The sequence below is a fragment of the Phyllostomus discolor genome, chromosome 13, assembly GCF_004126475.2.
Source record: "Phyllostomus discolor isolate MPI-MPIP mPhyDis1 chromosome 13, mPhyDis1.pri.v3, whole genome shotgun sequence".
Classification (NCBI taxonomy): Eukaryota; Metazoa; Chordata; class Mammalia; order Chiroptera; family Phyllostomidae; genus Phyllostomus; species Phyllostomus discolor.
Genome location: NC_040915.2, coordinates 50,721,543 through 50,745,402, shown reverse-complemented (window position 1 = coordinate 50,745,402; position 23,860 = coordinate 50,721,543). Strand labels below are relative to the sequence as shown.

General features: G+C 58.0%; 1 protein-coding gene across 1 annotated transcript in view; it reads right to left on the bottom strand.

Annotated features, from left to right (window-relative positions):
- The window catches only part of SRRM4 (serine/arginine repetitive matrix 4), a 138,099-nt gene that overhangs the window by 7,187 nt on the left and 107,052 nt on the right, over positions 1-23,860 (bottom strand). The window contains 7 exon segments of the mRNA XM_028527735.2: positions 728-868; positions 1,475-1,585; positions 4,301-4,504; positions 7,926-8,230; positions 21,035-21,110; positions 21,112-21,189; positions 23,590-23,688. Coding sequence (XP_028383536.1) covers positions 728-868; positions 1,475-1,585; positions 4,301-4,504; positions 7,926-8,230; positions 21,035-21,110; positions 21,112-21,189; positions 23,590-23,688 — 1,014 coding nt within the window.

The window sequence follows — 23,860 nt, the reverse complement described above, 5'->3', positions numbered from 1 at the left end:
GGCGCAGAACCCGCCCTAGTGCTCTCCACTTAGATTTAAAAGCACGTTCACGTGTCTGTGTCTCCTTGCACTTCAGCCCCATGACACTCCCGGGAGTGACTTCCTCCGGTCCTTCGTGGGCGAGAACCGAGGCTCTGGGAGGCGAGGACACGTTCCCAGAAGTCCCTGGAAAGCGGCCTGGCCAGGATTCCCCTCCGGACCCAGCTCTCCCCTCCTTACCCGCCTCCAAGTACCTTTGGAACTTAATCCAGGCTGCCTTCTGCACGCCTGGTTCGGGGTGTCATTACGGACGCATCCATCTGAGCCTAGATTCCTGCATGTAGGTCTGAGGGTGCTCTGTCTCCACTGCCCAACCCCATCCCCAGGCGCAAGCCCTGTCCCATCGAGGGGACCCCCATTCCCTGACCTGACCCTCTTCTTTTCCGCAGCCCCGCCTCCAGACCACAGCTCCGCGTCCAAACCCTGGCCCCACCCCTTTTCCAGCCCCCACTAGCTCCGCCCATCCCGGCCCAGGCCCCGCCCCCACTGCCCCAACCTTTGCAAGCCTGGCAGTCCGGGCCCAGGCGCTGACTTGGCCCAGAGGTTTTGAATGGAAACAACTTCAGTGGTTGGGAGTTTGAGGGGAAAGGGAGTCCCTGAGCTCCCACAATTCTGAAACCCAGCCCCAGGGAGGCAGGGCGTGGGAGTGAGGGTGAAGGTGGGCACCGCCAGGCCTCTGGCGCCTCACCTGGTTATCCTGCGCGCCTCCAGGTGGCTCGGGGAGTCTCTCCGGCGCTTCCGCATGGGCGAGTAGGACCTCCGCCTCTGACGCGCTCGCTCGCGCTCCCGCTGCTGCGAGTCCTTCTCACTGTACTTGGGGTCCCGTTCCCTGAGGGATGCGGAGGGATTACTGGGGAGCTGGCCCTGGCCTGGCCTGGCTTCCTGTGCCAGGGGGTGGCTCGCTTCCTGTCCCCAAGGCCCTCCACCCCCGTGGGGCCGGCGACAGGATCTGCACCGGGCAGGGGTGCGGCAGGAGGGCGGCTGACACGGCTGTGGGCAGTCTGCGTGGGTGGGTACTGTGGGGGTGGGCCGGCGTGTGCAGGTGTCAGCCTTTGAGGGCGGGCAGGACAGGGGTGCGGGGGCTGCCGGGACGGGGATTTGAAGTTACACAGGCCCTGGGGCGGAAGAATTGGGGGCTCAGGTGTGGGTGTGTGAAAGGTATGGGCGTGTTCTGGGGTGTGGCCGTAGGAACGTTTGGGGTGGGGGGGTACGTTAGGACACCAGGATATATATATATATATGGGGCCTAAGCTGCCGCTCCAGCTAAGATAAGGGGGAACTACAGGAGTATTTAGTCATCATTCTATTCCTACTCTGGCAGGGTTTGGCCTAAAGGGAATAGGGGCGGGGCTTGGGGGTCTCTCCGCGGAGATGCCTCTGGGAGGCGGGGCCTACTCCGAGGGGTGGGGCCAGCGCCTGGGGGCGGGGCCGGTACCTGCTGGGGCTGTAGCGGGAGTAGCTGGGGCTGCGGCGGGATCGCGAGCTTCTGCTGGGCGGGCTCCTCTTGCCAGACTTGGAGGAGTAGCTGGGTGAGCGCGAGTAGGACCTGGAGGAGAGTGGGTAGCCTCTGAGGAGCCTGCTGAGCTCCGCCAGGGTTGCCCAGGATGTCTGCCGGGCTCCAGTCTTTCCCCTTCTGGAGGCCAGGCAGAGGAAGCAGGCCCTTACTGGGGAGCGAAGTCCCCTCCCTTTCTGGTGGTTAATAATAATAATTCGGACAACTTCCTCTCATTGAGTTCGTAGTTACCTGGCCACTTATTTATTAGCTGAGTGACCTTGGGCAGGTGGCCTCTCTTCTCTGAGCCTCATCTGCAAAATGGGGGTAATAATAGCACTTACCCTGTAGAATTGTAGATTAGAGGAGTAAATTAGGGTAAATCACTTATCATATTGACACAGAGCCAGCACACAGGAAATATTAGCTATGCTGTATCTCTGTTATCATATCTTCCACTCGGTGCCGGACGTTGAACTAACGCGTTGGGTGTGTTATCTCATTTACTCCTCAGCACATCCTTGGGTTAGGTGCTACTGTCAACCCTGCTGTATGTTGTATGGGGAAACAGAGGCACAGAGAGGTGATATAATTTGCTCAAGGTCACTCACCTTGGAAGGGACTTGAACCCAGGCCTGTTTGGCCACCAAGTGCTCTTGACTCCTGTTAGGCTACATTGTTGCACATCCAAATGCTGTATTATTATGGTCCTTCAGTCCTCTTCCCACTCTGATAACGCCTCCTCCCCCTTTTAGAGTTCCTCTGCCACTTTCCCAGGAGCATCTGCCCTTCTTTCTCATCGCCCTAAAGTCAGGCTGTCAAATAACGTTCATCTTATGCGTGCTGGGAGCGGTCTCCGGCGGTGACCGTGAGCTGAGAGGGACTGCACGGCTGAGTGCGTTCAGGGGGAAGAGCACGGTGACACATCAGCGGTGTCTGCTATGGGCACGGGGAGGTAGGAAGACTCTCTCACGCTCTGCTTTTGTAGCTTTTCCTCAAGAAAAAGAAAAAGAAACTGTTTCCCCCCTCAATTCTTTTTGATGTGAAAAGGTTTGCTATGGCTTGCCTTCCCCTAGCTGTTTGTTAGGTGCTCCCTGCTATCTTTGGCATCCTGACCACCAGGCCCCTTAAACACAGCCCCTGGGCTCTAAGCCTCCACACAGGGTGATGTGAGGAGTGCGGGTGAGGATGAGCTTCTCCAGGCTCCGGGCCCCAGCACCGTGGCCCCTGGAGCATGTGCTCCTGACCACTAGCTCTTTGGCTGTTCGTTGAAAGATCCGTAAGAAAGACTCAAGGTGAAACACACTTCTGGACCCTTTCAAAGGACGCCGGGCATTTCTGTCCACCCCGCCGCACAGCGCCCTCTTTCTGTGGAGCTGTGGGAGCCAGTTTTCACGCACTGACACATCACAGGAACTGCTCTGCTCAGCAACTGGCGCAGTTACTGTCTTTTTTGTTACTGATGTCACAATTGGTGGAGTGATGCCCTTTTTTGCTTTTTCTGTCCGGGAGCTCAGGGTGGTAGCTGCAGCCCGCCCCCACGCAACTCTACAAAGTAGGAGTGCCTTTAGGACTTAACCTTTCTCGTGACTTCATCTTATTTCTCTCCTTAGTCCTCCTCTTAGTCTGATTTGTCCTATGTACGTCACTCGGTCATACTGAATATTTCTATCAGCTGCCTGGTCTCCTTGTTGTGAATGAACTGGTCTTGAAGTAACCAGCTAAGCAACTGTTTCATTTGTTTGTTTTGATTCTATGGTTGCAGAAAAGGGAGCGCAGGGCTGCTCCTGGGAATTCCTGTTTGCGGAGGAAAGCTGGACGCCCCGAAGCCACGGGTTGGTTAGACTGGGTGGAATCCTCCAGTTCCCGAGATCTCGTGTCTGCTGCCTTATTATCCGATACGAGAAAATCAGTCACAAACACCAACCGCTACTGTAACTGAGGGGCAGAATGCAAAAACAGGGACCAGTCTTCTTCCTCCTGTACCCACACCCCTTGAGCTGTGACTTTGCAGCCCCTCCCACTAAGAGGGGCACCCCTTGCATCCAGATTGGTCTCTGTGACTTGCTCTGGCTACAGAATGGCAGAAGGGGTGTCACACCCACTCCGAGCCTAGGCCTCAATGGCCCTGCCCAGTGCTGCCGTCTCCCTCCCTCTCTGTCCCTCCCTGCACAACCCCTCCCCACCCCAGAAGCTTGTCATCTCCATGTGAAGGAGCCAGGACAAGCCTGCTGGAGGGTGAGACACCGCAAGGGGCAAAGAGGCCCCCAGGCAGCCCGCCAGCGGATGGAAGACACCTGCATGAGCCCCAGAGAGACTGAAGAACCACTTAGCTGAGCCCAAGCCCGAATTGCTGACCCACAGCATCAGACATTAAATAAACACTTGTTTAAGGATGCTAAGTTTGGAGGTAATTTTTTTATGCAGCAGAACTAACTGACACACAGAGCCTGTGGAGCTCATGCCTATGCCAATAGCAACGATAGTAACTAATATTCATTATATTCCGAGTATTGCTCTCCACACCTTGTAGTTCTCAGAACAATCCTTCAGGGTGAGTATTGCTATTGTTTTCATTTTGCAGATGAGGAAACCGAGGCCCAGGGAGATGAATGGAGGCCCAAGGCCACCAGCTAGTACTGAGTAAAGGGGCATCCAAGCTCCAGTCTGTCTGACTACCCTCCCCCGTGGGTCCCAGGCCATCTCTGGTCACCTCGTCAGCTCCCCAAGGAGGAAATGCTGCAGAGCCAAGGTCCACACCGCACTCACCTTTTCCCAGAGGAGGTGGATCGGCTCCGTGTGTACCTGGGGGAGGCCCTGGGGTTGGGGGACCGAGAGGAGTGGCTGGAGGAGCGGGTGCTGGCATAGGAGGAGCTGCGGGAGCACCCTCTCATGGGGGAGCTCCGGGCTGGGGAGGGGACCCCACCGGACTTCTTCACCTCGGCGCAGCCCAGGCACGGCGACTGCGGTCCTCTGCGGAGGGAGAACGTTTGTTAGTGCCGGCCCGCCCCTGCTGCTCACCGCCCTACCTCTGCCCAGGCTGCGGGGCTCCCGGAGCCCTCTCCCCACCCTTTGCATCCTACCTCTGGAAGGGGCTCCTAGGCCTCCGGTGATGGAGACAGTCGGACACATCCCCTGGGTAGGGGGTATTTTGGGTCATGGGGCAGGGGCATGATGGGACAGACGATCAAATCGCGTGCTGGGAGATTTACCGCATTTTGCCGTATATAACGCGCACCCACATTTTCGTGGTGCCTGGAGCCATGCCCGGCCCCTGCTGTGTTCTCAGACAGGACGTGCTCATTTGCACTGGGCCAGGGGTCAAGTGCAAATCATGTTAGTATGGTTTCAGGGTTCATCGCGACCTGGCCTCTGTGCAACCGTCCAGGCTCAGCTCTCCGCACGCCCTGCTCTGGACTCTGGACCCAGTATCGGTCCCTCCTGGGGTGTGCTTGTCCCCTCCCTTGTGTGCAGGCCTCAGAACGTTCCCCCTGCCGGGAACCCTCTTCCCTCCCCTCGTGACCCGAAAACTCCTCGCTGCAGTTCAGGCGCTAGTTCGACCTCACCTTTCCAGGGGAGCCCCCCCTGACCCCCTGAGGTCTGGCTGGGGGGCCTCCAGTGTGCCGCCCCAGGCCCCGCCCGCAGGCCTCCCTCAGCCCAGGGACTGCCCTTGGTCTCATCATTGTTCCTTCCTCCCGCTGACACCGAGCTCCTTGGGCGCAGGACTCCCGTCCCTCTGGACCCTGTGTCCCACCCAGCGCCGAGGACAAAGCCTGACACATGTCACACGTGTCCTAGGTTGTCAGTGAACGGAGTAAACACTTTGTGACTCCGAGTGTCCTGGACGCTCGCATCATCTCCCTTCAGAGGCATCATCTCCCTGGCCCCCGCCGGCCTCAGGGGGCTGGCCCACCTACTCACCACCCCAGTGTGCACAGAGGGCTCAGGAGGGCAGGCCGTTCGCCCAAGGCTGCCCAGACGCCCAAGCCCAGATCTGTCCAGTGCCGGGGCCCATGGCCTTGGCGCCTCGCCAGCACGGCCCCCCACCCCCCCAACTCACTACGGTTCCCTGATTCCGGGCTGACACCTCTTCCACTCAGCCCTCGGCTCCCAGCTGACACGACAAAGGCGACGTGGACTTAAAGATCGGTTCTATTTCAGAGTGAGAGGCTGGGGCTCAGTCACTCAGTCCGGCTGTCCCCGGAGAGCGAGTGACACGGGTGACCTCGAGGGGCCCCTCGGGCTTGAGCTCCAGCTCTGGGGGCAGATCTGTGCTTGAAGCCGGGGGTTGGCCCTCGTGAACGGTTTCTCAACCACTCCAGGCCTCAGTTTCCCCGTCGGCTAAAATGGGGTTATGACAGCACCTGTCCCCTAAAGGTTTGGCGAGGAGATGAGGAAGACAGTTCAGGGAAAGCACCTGGCCTGTACCTAGCGTGGAGTCTCGGGCTCCGTAAACATTAGCTGCCGCTATTGCTGCTGCTGCGGCTAGCCTCAGTTTCTCTCGCACGACAGCAGTACACCAGCAGGCACGCGGCCCTGCTCTCCTGTCTGGGGACATCACTGCCCGTTCTCAGAGACAGTGACGTTCGCTCTGGCCCGGCCCCGGCCCCCGGCCAGGCTTGAGTGGGAGCCGAGGCCCGGGGTGTCCTGAGCAGGCGCACCCCAGGCCGGGTCTACGTGTGGGCGCCAAGCGGTTGGTCTGGGACTGAGGTGGCTCTGTGCCGGGGACAAAGGGCGCTCTGTCCTTGAAGACGGTGTCACCGCCGAGGCTGAGCACCAAGCCACTGAACGAATGGCGCAGAGCAAGTGCTCAGCCAAGTGCGGTAGCTGATATTGTGACAGCATCCTCGGCGATTAGCATTTTGTTGTGGTTTCTTGAGTGACAGAGTACGGAGGTGATGAAACAGCAGAATCACAACTGTCTCGTACGTGGCTGCGTGGAGGCATTTTCTGCGGGGAAACTGCGTCCAGCAAGTGTGTTCAACGGGCAAAAAGTTGAGACGTCTCCCTGTTCTGCGACAGCCTGATCTCCCTCGGCCTGACACCATCCCATGGGACGGACACCCACACCCACACCCACACCCACACCCACACACAACCTCCCACACGCGCGGCAGCCCCCCTCCCGACTCCCCCGCCGGAATGGCACACTTGTTACAACTAATGGACCCACGTGGACACGCCAGTGTCAGCCCAAGTCCGCAGTTTACATGCGGGCTCACTCTCGGTGGTGTCCGCCGAATGGGTTTTCACACGTGTGCATGCACACGTGCCCACCATCACGGTCTCACATAGGGCCATTTCGCTGCCCCAAACCCTCTGCTCCGCCCCCTCGCCCCTCCCTCCCGGCACAGCCCCCGCAAGCCCTGGTCCGTTCCTGCCTCCAAAACACCGCCTTTTCCAGAATGTCCTCGAGTTGGAACCACACGGTGGGTAGCCTTTCCAGACGGGCCCCTTTCATGTTGTAAAATGGTTTTAAGGCCCTCCATGTCTTTTCATGACTTAATAGCCCATCTCATTTGAGCTCTGAATAATATTTCATTGTCTGGATAGGCCACAGATTATTTACCCATTCACCTACTGAAGGGCATCTCGGTTGCTTCCAAGTTTTGGCAATTATGAATAAAGCCGCTACAAAAACATCCACTGCGGGTTTTTGAATGGACACAGATTTTCAATGCATTGGGATAAATACTGTGGTATGTGTTTCAATGGCAGTCACTTTAAATGAATTCAATGTTAGACCTTCCCCTGAGATTATTGGTGAAGATAACATCTGTTTGTTTGTGTTTTTTCTGGCCCAGCCTCCACCCCTCCTCCTGATATCCCTACCCTGGCTTTTCCTCCAGAGAACCAGCCCTCCCTCCATTTTAGTGGATGTGGGAAGACTCTACTCATTAGCCCTTATGGTGGCAGGGGGCAAATGCTAACCAAGAACACAGCATCCCCTGGGCCAAAGTGATTGGTCCAGGGTGGGCAAATGGCCCACGTAGGGCCAAGCTGAACCAATGAGCGCCTGCCCTCATAGTTGGCTGAAATTTGGGAGAACAAGGCGTTTTCCTTCCGTTGGCTGGCTGCACTAACAGAATGTTATCAGGGCAGCACGTTTGCCAATGCTTTGGGAGGGTCTGCGAAGAAAAAAGGAAGCAGAGCTGAGAGATGTAACAGGAAAGACAGATTCCCAAGGATATATTTTTTGATCCCCTGGATCCAGCTGTACCTGAAGCTGAATATCCTTGGGTTTTTCAAAAACATGCCAATTGGAGTTGAGTTTTCTCCCTCTTGCAAATAAAAGACTCCTGGGTCAGAGCCCGGTGGATGGTGCAAGGCAAGGGGAGAGACGGAGACAGTGGAGCTATGGTGGGACCCCCTCTTCCTGCCCCGGTGTACTGACCTTGGCTCTCTGCCCCTGCTGGTGGGGGAGAGACTCTCCAAAGTGGTCCCCTTGTTCTGGGGCGAGGAGGTGGTGAAGGAGTTCCCTGAATCAGAGGTGTTGCCGCTGTGGAGGTCCCGGCTCTTGCTGAGTTCCCCGCTGGGGCTCCCCTTCTCCTGACCCCGAGACCTGGTCGAGCTGATCTGCGTGGAGGGTGGCGAGGAGGTGTCGTTGCCTGAGTCGTACTCCTGGGAGCGTCCTCGGGAGGTGGCGAGCGGGCTGGCTGTTTTGGTAAAGAGGTCAGCAGCAGACCCCGACCCAGTGATCTGAAAGCAAAAACACCCGTTGGACGCTGCTGAGCGCCAGGCCTGTGGGCTGAGTCTAAATAACCTAGAAATGTTTACCATCATGATGCACTGTAACGAAAGGAAAGAGAGAGAGAGGAGAGGAGAGGAGAGACGCCAAAAAACAAAAGCACAAATTCCTGAGAGAGTACCACAGAAAGGAGATTTTTCTTTACCCCCTGCTAGGATAACGGGAAGATTTTAGGTATCATGCAGAGAAAAAGCATGCGATCCAGATTAAACAAAAGAAAAAGGAAATTATACAAAATTTAATTTCTAATGAATTAACTCAAACCAAAGAGGCAACTTAATAGAAGGGGGGAGGGGGTGTAAACACCCTTAACCTAAAACAATAATAAAAATAAAGGAAGGGGAAGGGGAAAAAGAAATGGAGCTATGGGCCTGAAAAAAATATATCTTGAAACTTAAAAAAAAAAGATATAAAGCCAAAATTTTAAACTTCAACCAAATTCTCAGTGAATTGGATTTTTTTTTTAAATAAGAAGTTGCCTGGATAGAACCCTACACAAATATCACATGGGGAAAAGAAATGAAATAAAGATGAGTTTTTTAAAAAATATATATATATATAATGTCAAGGCCACAAAATGACATTTTAGTAGCTGTCAATTAAAGGGGAAAAGAAATGGGGGCGGGGACAAAAAATGGCAGTCAAATAGTCTGGCTGAAAACAAAGAAACAAAAAGCTCACTACGGAGACGGAGTGTGTCCTCTCCCCCTGGAGAAGGCAGCTAAGGCTCTCGAGTGGCTTCTAATAAATTCTCTCATGTCTTTGCGGATTTCATCCACTTACCAAGCAAGAACTCCTCCTTTAGTAGGTAGGTAAGGTGTAAGAGAAAGGGAAGAGCGGGCAACGTGAGTCCATCATTAGAGTCGCAAATGACAAGAAAAAACACACACCTTTTCTGCACATCCTCACACGGGGCCCTGCACTGTGCGTTTGGGTCCTGCGGTGTCCTGGACAGGGGAGGCCTCGGTTCCGTTTGGTTTCCTCAGGGAGGGGACCTCCGGCCATCGACACTAACCTCGTGCCAGCCCCTCTGTGCCCAAGGTGGATCAAGAAACCCTCGCTGAAAGTGCAAGTGGGGGCTAGAGGTTGCATCTGTCTAGGTGTCAAGATCAAGGCGACCCGGGGAGGGTGTGCTTGCCACAGAAGGCTTTGGGAGGGACTTGGACAGTTGGCTTCGGGGTGACTGGGAGTGAGGAGGGGCTCCCAGAATCCTGCTTGGGGCTGACCTGGGACAGGTAAAGGAGCACGGGAGGTGATGGAGGGCCCGCCCTTGGGAGGACCATGGTGTGTGCAGAAGCACAGCACGTGGTTTTGTTTAAACATTCCAACGAGTCTCACGGCCGGGACACCACCGGGTGCGGTTTTCCACCCCCGGCCAACAGTGCCACGCGTACCTGGCTGTGGCAGGAGGGGCTCTGGCTCTGGGCCCCCTCCAACGACAGCCATCCCCATGGGGCAAGAAACCTGTGGGTCCGAGTGGGCACGACCCCAAGACCACCTCCCTGAGACTGCTCTCTGGTGCCTGAGATCCCAGGATGCTGTTTAAATGCCCCCTGAGCCCCACCAGGGTCTGCACAGGCTCATCCCTGGCCCTGCTCCCCCAGGAGTAGATCGTGCTTCTAGACGCACACTCCTGGATGCAACCTGGATGTTCAGGCCTAGGTGTCCCCCCCGCATGTTGGTGCTGGTTGGTGTGAAAGGTGGGGAGGAAGGGGAGGGGCCGAGTCCTGGGAGCTGCCACGCTGTGGCCTGGCTCTTGGAAGGGGCTGGGGCTTTCAGATAACTTGGAAGGGACGCTTGCCAAGACAGGAGAACAAGTTTCATTTCAGTTTGCTGGCTCGATGGACACTGCACATTCAGACACAGTGTGTGGGCTTCCTTCAGACGCTTGCCCGGGCCCCCCCAAAGGCTGGAGTAGGCCTCACCATAGAGAGCCTGCCTGCTCCCCACTTCATCTCACGCGCTGTGGGCCTGAAGGAGGGAGGGGTTGTGGCATTTCTGCCTTCTCAGCAGGTGGTCCTGAAGGCAAGAGACCTGGACATGGGAACTGGGAGGATAACAGCGAAAACCCGGGCAGCTCAGGATGTCACCTCCTGGACTGGGGAGGCAGGGCTCTCTTGTGGGTCCTCCCGGGAGGCTTTGCACACAGACAAGGGGACGGTCCCGCTCTGCCAAGTTCTACCCAGTGCAGCTGCTGCTTGCCCTGCTTGGGGTCCTGGCCAGCTTTACTTTGGGAGAAGGGACCACCTCTGTCAAGAGGAAGGGAGCCCCATGCCAGGCAGCTAGACGCTGGCACCCGAGCTCTCAGGCTGGGGCTCGGGCCAGGGATGGGCTCAGAGCATCTCCGCCTCAGAGATGGTGAGGGTTCGGTGGCCAGGACGTCACAAGTGAGTCAGGAGGCCGTCCACGGAGGGACCCCGGCTCAAGTGCAGGGACCCTGAGAACAATGGTTTCCCGTATCTCCCAGAAACGTGCTCCCTGGGGGCATCCAGGCTGGGCCTCTGTCTCCCCCTGCCCCTGTTCCCTGCCTCAACTACTAAGTTCAAATGACTGGCCCCGGTGCATCATGGGTCCCCATGCACAAAGACTTCACCGGTGGGAGGCCACTCAGGGCTGGTGGATGGAGAAGGGGACTTTCCCACCTTCTCAACCCACACCCTGAGCTCACGGGGCCATCTGTGTCCCTGCCGGACCACAACCGATATCCACACGTAACTCGTGTGTTCAGAACTGAGACTTCTGCGTGGCATCGCGCTCTCCCACCCTCGCCAGGAAAGGGAGGAGGCACAAGCACTCCTGGCGCGAGCGCACTGGGCGGCCCCGGCGCCTGAACACACCAGCCTCTCCTGCCTGTTTGAAAGGCCCGTTTCTTGGGATGAATCTGAATCCTTTGACCCGGATGACAATGTCCTTTACAGCCGCACCCTGTGTACTTCACACAGCCTCACCTGTTCCTCGCACCCCGCCCTGGCCCCCCACAACTTTAAGCTGACTGGTTAGAGAGGGTTTTCTCGGCTCTGCCACCGCATCTCACTTTTTCAACCACAGGCCATTGGCACGTGCCATTTCCTCTGCCTGGAAGAGTCCCCCCTTGTGTCTCACTTCACGTGACTAAATGCATTCATTCTCCTCTAGAACGTCTCCCTTGGTCCCCAGGCCAGAAGAGCACAAAACTCTCTATTTCTTTCATGCATTCATTCATTCATTCACTCATTCATTCATTCAACCTTTCCTTCATCCACTCATTCAAAAGAGAGCGGCATCTCTGTGCCATATGCTGTCCACCGCCTGGCTCTCCACCTGGGCGGGGGCGTGCTGAAGGCAGGGCCCAGACACGGCTGCTTCTGGGTTGCACCCCAGTACCCACTGTGCCTGGCACAGAGCAGGGGCTCAGTAAATCTTGCTAAGTGAGCACAGCTGCCCCACAGGCCCCGGGAAGCCTGAGCTTGGGTGGTTGGGCCCATCCTAACTCAATTTATTGGCTCGGTGATCGGGCCCTGGCGGGGTCCAAGTTGAGTGGGCGCCAGCTTTGGGAAGCCGATGGATGTATAAGGAGTGACTGGCTTCCATCACACTCAAAACAGCTCTAGGACACTGGGTGGACCCTTGCTTGACGGTTGGGGTTGAGTCCCAGGGAGGGCCAGGTATGTGAGCTCGGGACGGCCTCCAGGACCACGTCTCAGGCCCAGGCCTGTGGCAGGGAGAAGGAGTGCTCCCTGCTCTTGGTCCTGGCCACCCCAGACCCAGGAGGGCCTCGACCTCCAGATTCTCAGCAGCGAACGAACCGGCGCTGCAGTTAAGGGGAGACGCCCTCCAGGCGGGATGAGCTGTGCAGGTCTCCTTGCTTCCTTCTCCGCCCTCCGCTGTTCTGAAGGTCAGGGGCAGGGAGAGGGAAACAGGACCTGGTCTGGCGGTTGGCACACAGCAGGGCTGTGGGCCCCACACGGTGACTGGGTAGAAATTTTAGGAAGGCGCCCCTCTCTGGCTAGACACACTAGAAAAAAATATACCTTTCTCTGGGCTGAAGCATCCCCACGTAAGTATGCACAACTGGCCTGGTGAGTGGAGGATGGGGGGGCGGGGTTTAACTCCAAGGCACAGGGCACAGGGCACAGCAGCAGAATGTAACATCCCTAGCAGATACCGAACACACAGTTCTTCTCGCTCTATCTGCGGTGGGGGTGGGATGGGGTGGGGGAGAGGGAGGGAGGGGGAGGGAGGAGGTGGGGGAGGGGAGGGGGTGCCCTGCAGACATTCATCCCTGCTTCTTTCAGCTGACACCTATTTGGCTTTGTCTTTGCATGTCTTGATGGGCTCTGTCTCTATTTCCGGGGGACAGGAACATTTTAATAAACTCATTAGAGATGTCTGGATAGTTTAATGGCCTCTTAGCCCCAGACTGCACTTTCTCTGGAGCCTTCTATCCACCCCACACAGAGAGGAGGAAAGACACTGAAGGGAGCCAGAGACGGAACGTGTGTGTGTGTGTGTGTGTGTGTGTGTGTGTGCGCGTATTGGGGGCTGGGAGGGTGACAGCGTGATGACTCACAGGAGACCTTCAAGTCACGGACATCATGACAGGCAGACCACAGAGGCCTCTGTCTCTGTCCCCTGCCCTCCCACCTCGGGGCGACCCTAGCTACCCAGACGCCCACTCCGGCACGGAAGATGCCCACAGTGGCCCGCTCGACACTGACTCCACAGGACAGCACCCGCCTGCTCCCCCACGTCTCCTCGTTTAGATAACAGGCCTCTCAAAATCCACCTGGAAGAGCTCCTCCTCACCCCCTGGGAATTTCTCTCCTAGGCATGTAACTACTCTCTGCCCCTTCAGTCCCAGCGTGGCTGCAAAACGGTGCCCAGGACACCCGCTGGGAGTTACCTGGACCCACTGTGGCCCAGAAACAGTGCCCTCGTGGGACCCGGGGCCCCCACCGAAGACCGGGAAGCCTCCCACCACAGCTCTCTCCACCACGGCTCTCTCCTCCACCCCCACTCCGACCCTTCCTCCATCTCAGCCTTGACCTTCCGTTCATGTCTTCACAGAGGCCTGCCTTTGGGTCTTGGCATGAAAATTCAGCCCCTGTAAGATCTGCTCAATCACCCAGGGAAATAGCACTGGCCTTACTGTGGGTTCTTCCAGAAACTCAGACAGGGATTTCTCAATTTGAGAAATTTGAGTGCTAGCAGTTGATTCCAGAGGGCACACCTGTAGGGGAGTGGGGCAATGAGATGAGGGAGGGAAGGCCCAGTAGAGGGTGTGTTACCAAGCCAGCGCCACAGAGGGTGGCAGGGGACGCTGCCGCCAGCGCAGAACCAGCCCCAGAGTTTGTCTTGTCCTAGGAAGGCAAAGGGAGGGAGCCGGCAGAGTCAGCCTCAACCCGCCACATCGCCCTGGGCCATGCTTTGTTCCACCTATGCTTTCTTCAGCCCGCTAGGTGTGCTCGGCCATCGATCTGAATCAACTGCCAACACTGTAGCACGGGGTGGCTCCCCGTCACAACCCCGTTGGGGTTTGCGTCGAAAAAATAAGATCTTGCAACACGGGGTCGGTGTCCCTGCTTGGCAGTCAGCGGTCAGCTGGACAGTGATGCCAGCTGCCCCTCTGGACGGGGCCCGAGCTCCCCTGGCCCCGAGCCCCACGAGGGCCCTGCTGCTTGTCTCTTTTCGCTGTTTGGCCCCTGAGACGTCGAAGCCTGTGACCCTCTGTCCTGGGTGTTTGCTGTTACCTCAGTCGCGCCAAGAGTAACAGACACAGCGCACCTGTGCGATTCGCCTCCCCCTTCCGAACCGCAGAGGACCAACGGCTCCACCGTCCCCGTCTCAGCCCTTCCGATCCCTGTCGGCCTCTGCTGGTGAGAGGGACCAGGAGACCAGAGCCACTGAGCCACACCCAGGTCCCGGGGCTGTTACCGGCTCTCCCTACCAGCTCAGGATTGCCAACCTCACAGGGTGTTTTTAAGGGTAGACTGCATTTCAGAAACGCTTGGCCACTGGGGAAAAGCAAGCACGTATTTTCCCTTTATTCCTCTATCTCCCTCCCATTTTTTTCCCTTTTGCACTCATAAACTTGCCTCATCTCCTTGTTCCTTAATATACTCGGTGTTAACACTTGAGTTTTTCTAATAAGTAATTAAACCCCCCCCACCACGAACTCCGGCTCCTGGCGTTTCGCTGGGAGTCTCTCTCAGCCCTCCAGGGAAGCCAGCTCCGTTATTTATTGTTTTTGTCTCAAATCATTATTTAATCAAGAACGGGGGCCGGGGAGGGGGGAAGACAACCTCTCACTTACACTTTAAAATTTAATTTCAGCTGAATTCGGAGATCAAGAGGCAGCACGGCCTAATAGGTTACAAAAATACAATCAAGAAGAGAATTCCAATTAAACTGAACAAGTGCATTTACTGCGCTTCCGATGGCCCCATGGAGAGAGGCGGCTGTAACTTTTTTTTTCCCCTCCCTGCCAGATGGGGGACTGGAGATTCTCCTGTGAGCACGGAGCTGCGTGGCGGAGCGCTTAGCTAGAGGGCTCTGGTTATTTCCGTTAAAAAATCCTTGTGTGTCACAGAGACATTAAGTTTATTTCGCTTGCTGTTGTTCATCTTCCTTTGCAAACTAATTAGGAAGACGGCAGGAAAAGGGATTCATTGGCCTGTTGGAAGTGCACCTGAGGGGAGCCGGGGACGAGGAAAGACAGGGAGACTTGCAGGGGATTGTGGGAAGAGGACAAAGTCCTTCGGGGCCGGAGCCGCCCCAGGGGTCTGCACTTGACCTTGGGCCCAGGGAGCCGGCCTGGCCTCCTCCTGGGACCCTCCGTCCAGCACGAGGCTGATGGGGACTGGCGGCTTCAGCTTCTCCATCTCCCCAGAGCCCCCCACCCCTGCCGGCCCCTAGCCCACCGGTTCTTGAAAATCTCTGCACGGACACAGTTACACGGTGTCTCACCAGCCCGAATTGAAACGAAAGAAGTTCAAGTTCTGTGGGGGGGGGGGTGTCCAGCCTTTTGGCGTCTCTGGGTCACACTGGAAGAAGTAGAGTTGTCTTGGGCCACACGCTAAATACACTGTGACATGTAGCCACAATCTACAAAAATCTCATCATGTTTTAAGTAAATTTACGATTTTGTGTTGGGCCCCATTCACAGCCATCCTGGGCCGCGGGCTGGACGCCCCCGATGGGACTTTTCCCCGCTAAATGCATTCGATGTTGAGCTTCATCCTTTCTCCCGAGGCCACGCCAGTCCTACGTCTTCTGGTGGCAAGATGTCACTTTCATGATAGAAAATCATGGGGGATCTTTCCTGTCCTGACTTTGCAACAGTAGAAGTTGACAATGCCATGCTACTTTCCATTAAAAAACAAACGAACAAACGAACCAAAACCACCGGTCCCAGAAGCCCCCGCGTCTCACGCCGCCCTTCTTCCACGTTCTGGCTCCCGTGCTCCCTAAACTGCAAGGAACGGGTTCGTCTTCCCACCGAGGGGAGCTTGAAGGTGTCTGCAGGACTCACCAGAGGCTGGCCCAGGGGCCTGGAGGCCAGGGCCAACGCACACTGCCCCTCGGCCTCCACATCCCTGTTTATGAAACGGGGAGCAGAGCGCCACCCCGCCTTCCTCCTAGGGCCGTTCGGATGCTCGCCAGGAATGCTGGGTGGGACTGAACTGTTTGAAGGAGACCTGCTCCGAACACACCACGTCTGGGTTTATCTGGAGTCAGTTTAATAAAGCCACCATGACGACCACTCACCACCCCAGTGACCGTTGTTTTCGGGGCGTTAGGTCCCAAGCGCTGGGCTACTGTTCGCACGGAACTGAGGCTACGCGAGGGCAGGAACCTCGTCTGTCTAGTTCACTGCTGCTCACCCACTGCCTGGCGCACGGCAGGCGCTAGGCATGTATTTTAATGCATGCTCACCTCATCTCAGTCCGTCTCCACAGCCACCCGACGAGGTGGGTGTGATCATTGGCCCGAGGCACAGATGAGGAGTCCCTTGGGTCCCAGTGTGGGGAGATGACAGGGGGAGGCCATGCAATTGTACACCTGGTCCCCGGGTCAGGCTTTCTGGGTTTGGATCTTACTTTCTCCCCTCAATAGCTTCCTCTCACTTAACTCTTCTAGGCTGTAGTTTCCTCACTGCAAACAGGGGACACTAGTGGAAGCTCCTTTGAGGAACCATTTAGGAAATAAGTGAGATGACACAGGTATGGAATTCAGCCCAGCACCTGGCACATAGTAGGTCCTCAGCAAGCATTAGTTATTACTATTGCCCAGGGCCTCCCGGGGAGACAAGGTCAGACACAAGGTCGAGAACTCCAGAGTACTGAGATCCGCCTCCAGGTCTTCATCACTACCTTCCACTGCCTCGTCCTGCAGACAGATTTCACAAGACCCTCTTTTAAGGACCCCAAGTTCTGTTTTCCCCCCTTTTTGATTTTTGTTGTGGGGTGTGTGTGGTTTTTGTTGGCAGGGAGCTGTGGCCACCGCTGGCCCAGGCTGGAGGCAGAAAGGGCAGAAACGGGGCCTGTTCCTCTGCTTGGTCCAGCTTCCGGCTGGACCAGCCCCTCCCTCCGGGGCTCCCTCCCTCCGGGGCCCCCTCCCTTGGGGCCCCCTCCCTGACGACTGCACCAGGGAAAGGGCTTCGCCGGACCTTGGGTCGCCACCCCCTCGGTCAAGCAGCTGTCAGTCCTCTGGCTGTCAGACCAAGCTTCCGAGGCACAAGCCACGACTCACACCAGCTCCCCTTCCTCCCAACTGGGCTACTGCCCAAGTCACTTCACCTCTCTGACTCTCGGGTTTTCCATCTGAAAAATCGTGATAATACAGCATCTACCTCAATGAGGGGGGAGAACTGTGTGAAGTATGTGACAGTGCCGGGCACACAGCCGTATTTCCCCCTCCCTCTGTCACCATCCCTCTCAGCTGGGTGAACTCCTACCCATCCTTCAAAGCCCAGCTCAAATGTTCCTGTTTGTGAAGCCCTCTCAGACACCAAGACAACACCGTCTGGTCCTTCCTCTGTGGACCTACTACACATTGTATCTGCTTCCCACCACCATCAGGGGGATATTCAGACGACTCCACAACGGGTGAGTGTGGGCCCCTTCCACAGGTAGCCCCCTGGAGGGCTGCCAGGGGTCTCTCTCCAGGTGCCGGCTGTGAGAAGGCTCCAGAAGGTACCAGGGGAGAAAAGAGGTGGCTTTGTTGACTGGGGGCAGGGTGGGGACAGGCTCTGTTTGTCAACTGCTGTGCAAATATTTGAATATTCCGACAGCGGAGGAGGCGCTGGCACTCGCCGACTCAGGCTCAGCCCTGAGTACGACACTTATCTCACGGCAGTGCAGCCGGCTGCTGACTACCAGACTGTGAGCTCTGGAGCTCAGGAGGTGGGTCTTATGCGTCTCCCTGTCTCCCTGATGCCTGGAACAGAGACGGCTGAGTGGAGATGAGGAGCATGAGTGGGGCTGTGAAGGGTCCCTAAATTGCCTCCTTGGGACCCTCCATTTGGATCTGGGCTCAGGCCCAGCAAGAGGGCTTCAGGTTATCTTTAGCTCACCAAGTAGGATTTCAAGGAGACAAGACCCCAGATTTGCATATTCATACATGCAAATGTGCCCCTTGATGTGATACACCCTTCTTGATTTTTTTAAAGAGCCGTGCATAGGAATGCCTGCAGTGGGAGTGTGGCGGGAAGCATGGTGGCAGAGAAGGCCCTTCACGCTCAGGTTCCTGCCGAGGTTCCTGCTGTCCCCCGACACTCCCCTCTTGTCCTGGGCGTCCGTCTCCATCCCTCCTCCAGTCTCCATTTCCTGCCTCCTTCGGCCTCTCCACTAGCTGTTGCCTTCTCTGCCCGAAGCGAGCCCCAGTCCTAACGCCTGTTGCTGGGGCTTGCCTTCAACCCCATCGCGGCCCCTCTGCCCTCTCTGCATTCACAATGCCTACCGCCTGACCCAGTTTTCACCTGCCTGCCTCCCTCCTAAGGAGACACAGACTGCCCCTCATCTCAGGGTCCTGGGACCAGCCTCGGAGCTGGCCCTTTATGGCTGCCCAGCAGATAGCTGGTCGGTCGGAACAGATGACCGAACGGGCGATCGATGCCGGAGACTCTGCTGTTCTCTTCCACAGTGAGCTCGGGGACATTGCGGGGCCAGGACTCAGAGAAACCTGTGGTCCCACCCTCCACCTTCTTTCGTCTCTGCCTTTGCAGGAGAGCGGATGAGAAAGGCTCTGGTGTGGAGGGGACTCAGAGGGCCAGGACTGGGGGGGGGCACCTTACGTCCCCAGAAGTCAGGCAGCCACGAGTGGGGCGGGGCCAGCTCTGGGGGCTGCAGCCGCTTCTAGGATCTCGGGGGAAGCAGGGGCCGGGCTGAAGTCCCGACTCATCCGCTAGTCTGCGCCTAGAGCCGCACCAATGTTATGATCGCTACCATCGCCGCTGCTATTGTTGCCACGGTTATTTCTATTTCCACTGTGGCTGCTGTATCATCGCCATCACCCATAACAGCGTGGACCACCCGCCTGTCGCAGCCTAAACGGTTTCCCTGCGTTGAGTCCTACCCCTGGACAGGCCGGTCTCATCAGAGCCCACACTTTGCAGACCTGGGGGAAACCGAGGCACAGCACGTCTGTGTGACTTGCTCAGGCTCCTCGGTGGGTAAGGACGGAGGCAGAGTTGCGAGGATGCCATCAGGACACCGGCCGACGTTTGTCGAGCTCTGCCACTGTGCCAGCCGGGAGGGATCAGCGGTTTGCAACATTCCGTTGCTTCTGTCCTAAAACAGGGCTTCTGAAGAGAGACGATCTTAGCCTCACATCTCTTTCTAACGGAGGAAAACAACTGCGGCTCAGGAAGGCTTAAGCAGCTATCCCTCGCTCAGAGCCAGGACTCGAGCGCATGGCCAGAGAACCCCACGTTTTGTTTGTTTTTCCCAGTGACCGACCTGCCCACGGCCCACGGGAGTCATTGGTCTCCTGTGAGTCACTTTCTTTTCTTGGAGTCCGGGGCTTGAGTGAGACGGGCTCTCGCCCTCTCTGCCTTCTAAGTACGGATGAGCTTTCAGCTCTTCCAATGAGGGCTGGGCCCCTGGGGACAGACGGCTTTGAGAACCAACAGCCAATCCGGTACCTCGCTTAGCTGGTGTGGGAGGACACTTTCTCTCTCTTTTTTTTTTTGGCAACATCTTCAGAGCCCTGCCCTGTTGGGAAGCCACCCCGGGCAGGTGCAATGCACGAGCCAGTTGCTCCCAATGGCACTTTTTAATGAGGGTCGCTTGGGGCCACCAAATGGGCTGCCTCAAATACCTCGACCAGGGGGACTAGGTGGCTTCCGCCCCCTTAAACATCATTCTTCCACCTCTCACCTTGCCTTTTACATTCATTTCCGCCTTTGCAACAGTCCCTCTGGGAGACACGGGGGCCCGCGGGCCCGTTCTCCAGGTGGGAGAGCGGAGGCTGCCAGGGACAAGAGGAGTCGTGCCGCCAAGCCGAGACCCGAACCCCGTCTCCAAGTCTCTGCCACCCTGGGGAGACCCTTCACAGGACCCATGGGGCGGGGAGGCTGCGGGGGGGGGGGCATTTCCCACCGGCGAACACTCAGCACCGCAGGCATTTCTACAAGGGGGGGCCTGGGGAGAGCCGTGGGCTATTTCCAGCGAGGCCGGGACCTCGGCAAGGTTGGACTTGGCGACTCAGAATGCCGTGACGGGGCACCGTGAGTTTCAGGATGCGCGCCAGGCCCTAACTGCTGCGTCAACCTGTCAGCGCCGGCCCCTCCCTGACCTCCCGGCGAGCACCTCTGAGCTCTTCCTTTCTTCACTTTAAGGGAGAAGCGCTCCGAGACTTTCGGATTTGTTCGAAGCTGGAGGAGACAGGTCCCCTCCCAGCTGGCAGTCGCAACTGTAGGCCACATCGAGGTTCAATGTCCTCGTCTGTCTCTCGGTCCCTGTAGCGTCTACTAAAGGCCATGATACACTATACCTTATTTATTGTATTATCACCAGCAACCCTATGGGGAAGTGGTCCTGTTTCAACTTTACTGATGAGAAAACTGAGTTTCACGAGGCTAAGTGACTTCCCAAAGCCACACGGCTAGGACGTGGCAGCGCGGGGACCCGAGTTCCTACCCAGCTCCACGTCCTCGCCCGGAAACGCCGTGGCGTCCACTGGCTGAGGTCCCCGCTAGGAGCGTGCCAGGGGTCCGTCTGCTTTGGCTTTACCCTGCAGTCTTTACGCAGACCTTGGCCTTGGCTTTTCTGTCCCTGAGACCTTTGTGCGCCCGCGGGAGGACACAGGTCCTGTACATTTAAGGTCATATTGACACAGGTGACATCAGGCCCCGGCTGTCCCTCCACGCTGCCGGCTAGCTGGCATCCAACATGTGGACTTCGTGGAAAAGCTGGGGTTCCCTGGGACCTTGGAGACCCCCTCCTTTTCCTCCCCCACCAAGAAACCTCCTACAGTGCCTTGCACAGGCATTCCTGAAGACGTACTTTTGACACCCCCCCTGATAAAAAGCCTGGATGTTTCCACTCGTCCGCCCACCCACCCCCGCCCCCAATCCCCAAGCCGAGTGCCACCAAAGGCTGGCGAAGGACCATCTGGTTAATTAACAGTGAGGTCTGAAACCAGTGGGGTCCTTGCCCGAAACCAAATTAAAATGTGCTGTGCACTGCCCTGAACTGGTGCCTTCAGCCCCACCCCCCCCCCCCCACCAGGTGTCGGGGCCGAGACTGGCCCAGGGAGCCGTGCGGAGTACTTACTACACCGCTGGCCGACAGCAGGCTGAGCATCTGCAGGGGCTGGCTGGGCGGGTGGCCGGACCGGGCCTCGGGCTGGCCTTGCCAGGGTCTTGGAGCAGCGGCGGGAGTGCCTTTGGCGAGACTTCCGCCCTTCCTCGGGGGACCGGCCGCGGTGCCTGGGCCAGGGGAGAGACACCTGAGGGTCTGTCGAGGGAGGGGAGGGTGGCGGAGAGGTGGCGGAGGGACCCGTGGGATCTGAGGTCTGCAGAGTATCCATCTGTCCATCCACCCACCTGCCTGCCCATTCATTCATTCACTCCTTCACTTGTTCCCTCGCCGCCTCAGATGACACATGTCGATTCACGCCCCCGACACCGTTTCAGGGGCCGGGGGGGGCGGCCATGAAGGCAGAAGAGCTCCCAGCGGGGTCCAGTCCCCTGCACTGTGCACACCTGTGCGGTGTCCCCGCCTCTGCCGGTCTGCGGCTGTGTGTCTGGGCGTGGCCATCTGTGTGTCCCCGTGTTTGTCTATAAATGTACACGCAGATCCCGTGTGTCTTTGTGTATGGGACTTCGCCATCTGTGAAACAGGCATCGTATTGACTATGCCCAAAACTTTCGGGAAAAAAAATAGCTGACAAAGACGACAAAGACACCTCCTGAGAGCTGGTTAGACGTAGAGCCGGCCGCCCTGCCTGCCGTGGAAACCAGAGGGGTCTCCGACTCCTCTGAAGGGGACGTGAGGACTTGGAGGGGCCCCTTGGCTCTGAGCCGCAGCAGACGACCAGGAGCCCTTGCCGACTTGCCCGGCACTCGCACGCCCCCTAGAGTGCGTCCCAGGCAACCCTGCAGCCTGGAGACAGGGCAGGGCAGGGCGGGGGCAGGGCGGTGCTGCTTCCCATTTCACTGATGAGGAAGCTGAGGCTCTGGACCTGCAGGGACCTGCCTGAGGTCACATAGCTTGGAAGTGGCAGAACCAGGGTCAGGGCCGAGGCTGCCAGCCCTGTGGGGACCGAGGCCTCTGGTTCTTGCTCTGGCGGGGGGGTCGGTCCCTCTCTGCCTGGGGGTCTACAGATCATCTCGGCCGGGCGCGGGGCCCAGGGGCAGCACCCAGGTTGCTGCCATGAGTGTTGGAGCGCCCCTCAGCTCAACGGGCACTGGGGAGGCCCAGCAGAGGTGACAGCAAGGAGGGAGTTGGCAGGGTCTGCGATGGGAGCCCCTCCCTAAAGGGTCAGTGGGGAAGGTCCAGCCCGGTGCCCTGAGAGTCTGTGGCCAGGCGTGCTCGCCTGCTGGGAGCTGACCTGGCCGGGCTGCGAAGACCCAGGTCCCTGTGCCCGCTCGGCCAGTCCCTGTGACCCTGCTCGACCCCTTCGCCACCGACACGCAGACTTCTCACTGCGGCAAGTTGCTGACCAGTTGGTCAGTGCCCGCTGGGGGCACCCCTGTGGCCGCAAGCGTGGGCGTCGCTCCTCGCGGTGAGGGAGACTGCACGCCCCGGGGGAGCGGAGGGCGTCCCTGCGCGGGGTGCTGGAGAGCACCCACTGTGGGCGTGTGGTGGGGGACCCTGGGGCGCTGGGGCTCCGCTCTGGATCGGGTGCCATCGGAGAATGGAGGTCATTCGGACTGGGCAGCTTCACAGACCTTGTCCGGGGAAAGGGGTGAGGGGCCCGAGGCCCAGGCTGTCCTTGCTGAAGCGTCAGTGGTCACTCACATTAGTCCACGTCACTCAGTCCCTGACACTCACGGACGAATGCCAGGTCACCTGTGTGTTCTGGACAAAGTTCCTGTTTCGTTTGGGCTCAGCCTCGGGGCCGGGCCCAGCACAGGACCGAGACAGATATTTCTCCTCCTCGCTCTGGGCCTTCTGATCAAACTGGGGTGCAGTGGGACCAGGGCCGTGACTCGAACACAAAGCCACGTGGCAGAAGCATTTCAGAAAAGATGGAGCGGCCTCTGACACCCAGCGCCGGCCCGGCACTGGGACGTGGGCCGTGGTGTCCCCAAGGCCCACCAGCGATTTCAAACGTGAGCAGGAGCAGAGCCCCGCTCCTCCTCCTCTTCTTCCATCCACGAGAGAAGCCTGCTTCCCCTGCACGGCCGGGACGGCCCACGTGTCAGCACACACAGGGCCCAGCTCAGGAGAAACGGGCACTCTGTGCTGTGTGGCTTTTCGTGGGTTGCTTAGCGTCTCTGTGCTTCAAGCAACCCTTAGCGGGAGTGCAAAGTCCACTCCCTGGCTCGGTCCTGGCTCTGTCACTTGGTGAGGAGCGAGCTCCTGAACCGCTCCGTGCCTCAGTTTACAGTGGGAACAACCACAGTGCCCGTGTCCCAAGGCCACACAGGGAGAGTGTGGCGCCTCAGTGCGGTCTCCTGGGCACCCGTGTGAGCTGCAGTTGCTGTGGGTCCCCAAGCGGAGGCGGCGAGCCCCTTCTGTCTGGGAGGGACTTCCCTCTCTTCCCAGGGAAGTGCCAGCCCTGCAGGAGCGGGCCCCCAACAGCCACGAAGGCGGCGGGGTGCAGGGGGGCAGCACTGGTGACAGAGACGGGGCTCCGGGTGGCGGCTGGGGCGAGGGGTTACCTGTTCTCACAGCTCGAGGACCTCGACTCCGAGCTCTGGGATCGCGAGGGGCAGTGGTGGCGGCGGTGGCGGTGAGACTTTCGGGGCCTGCTTCGCGACCTTGGGGGAGGGGTGAGAAGGAGAGCGTCAGAGGAGACTGGTCGACGGATCCACGGACTTTGACCTTGTGACACACACTGCCCTCTGTCACTGTCCCTCCCAAGAGTAAGCGTCTCCCTCCACCTCAGCCCCACGTCACCCGAGCTCCCCACACGGGGACCTGGGGGCTCCG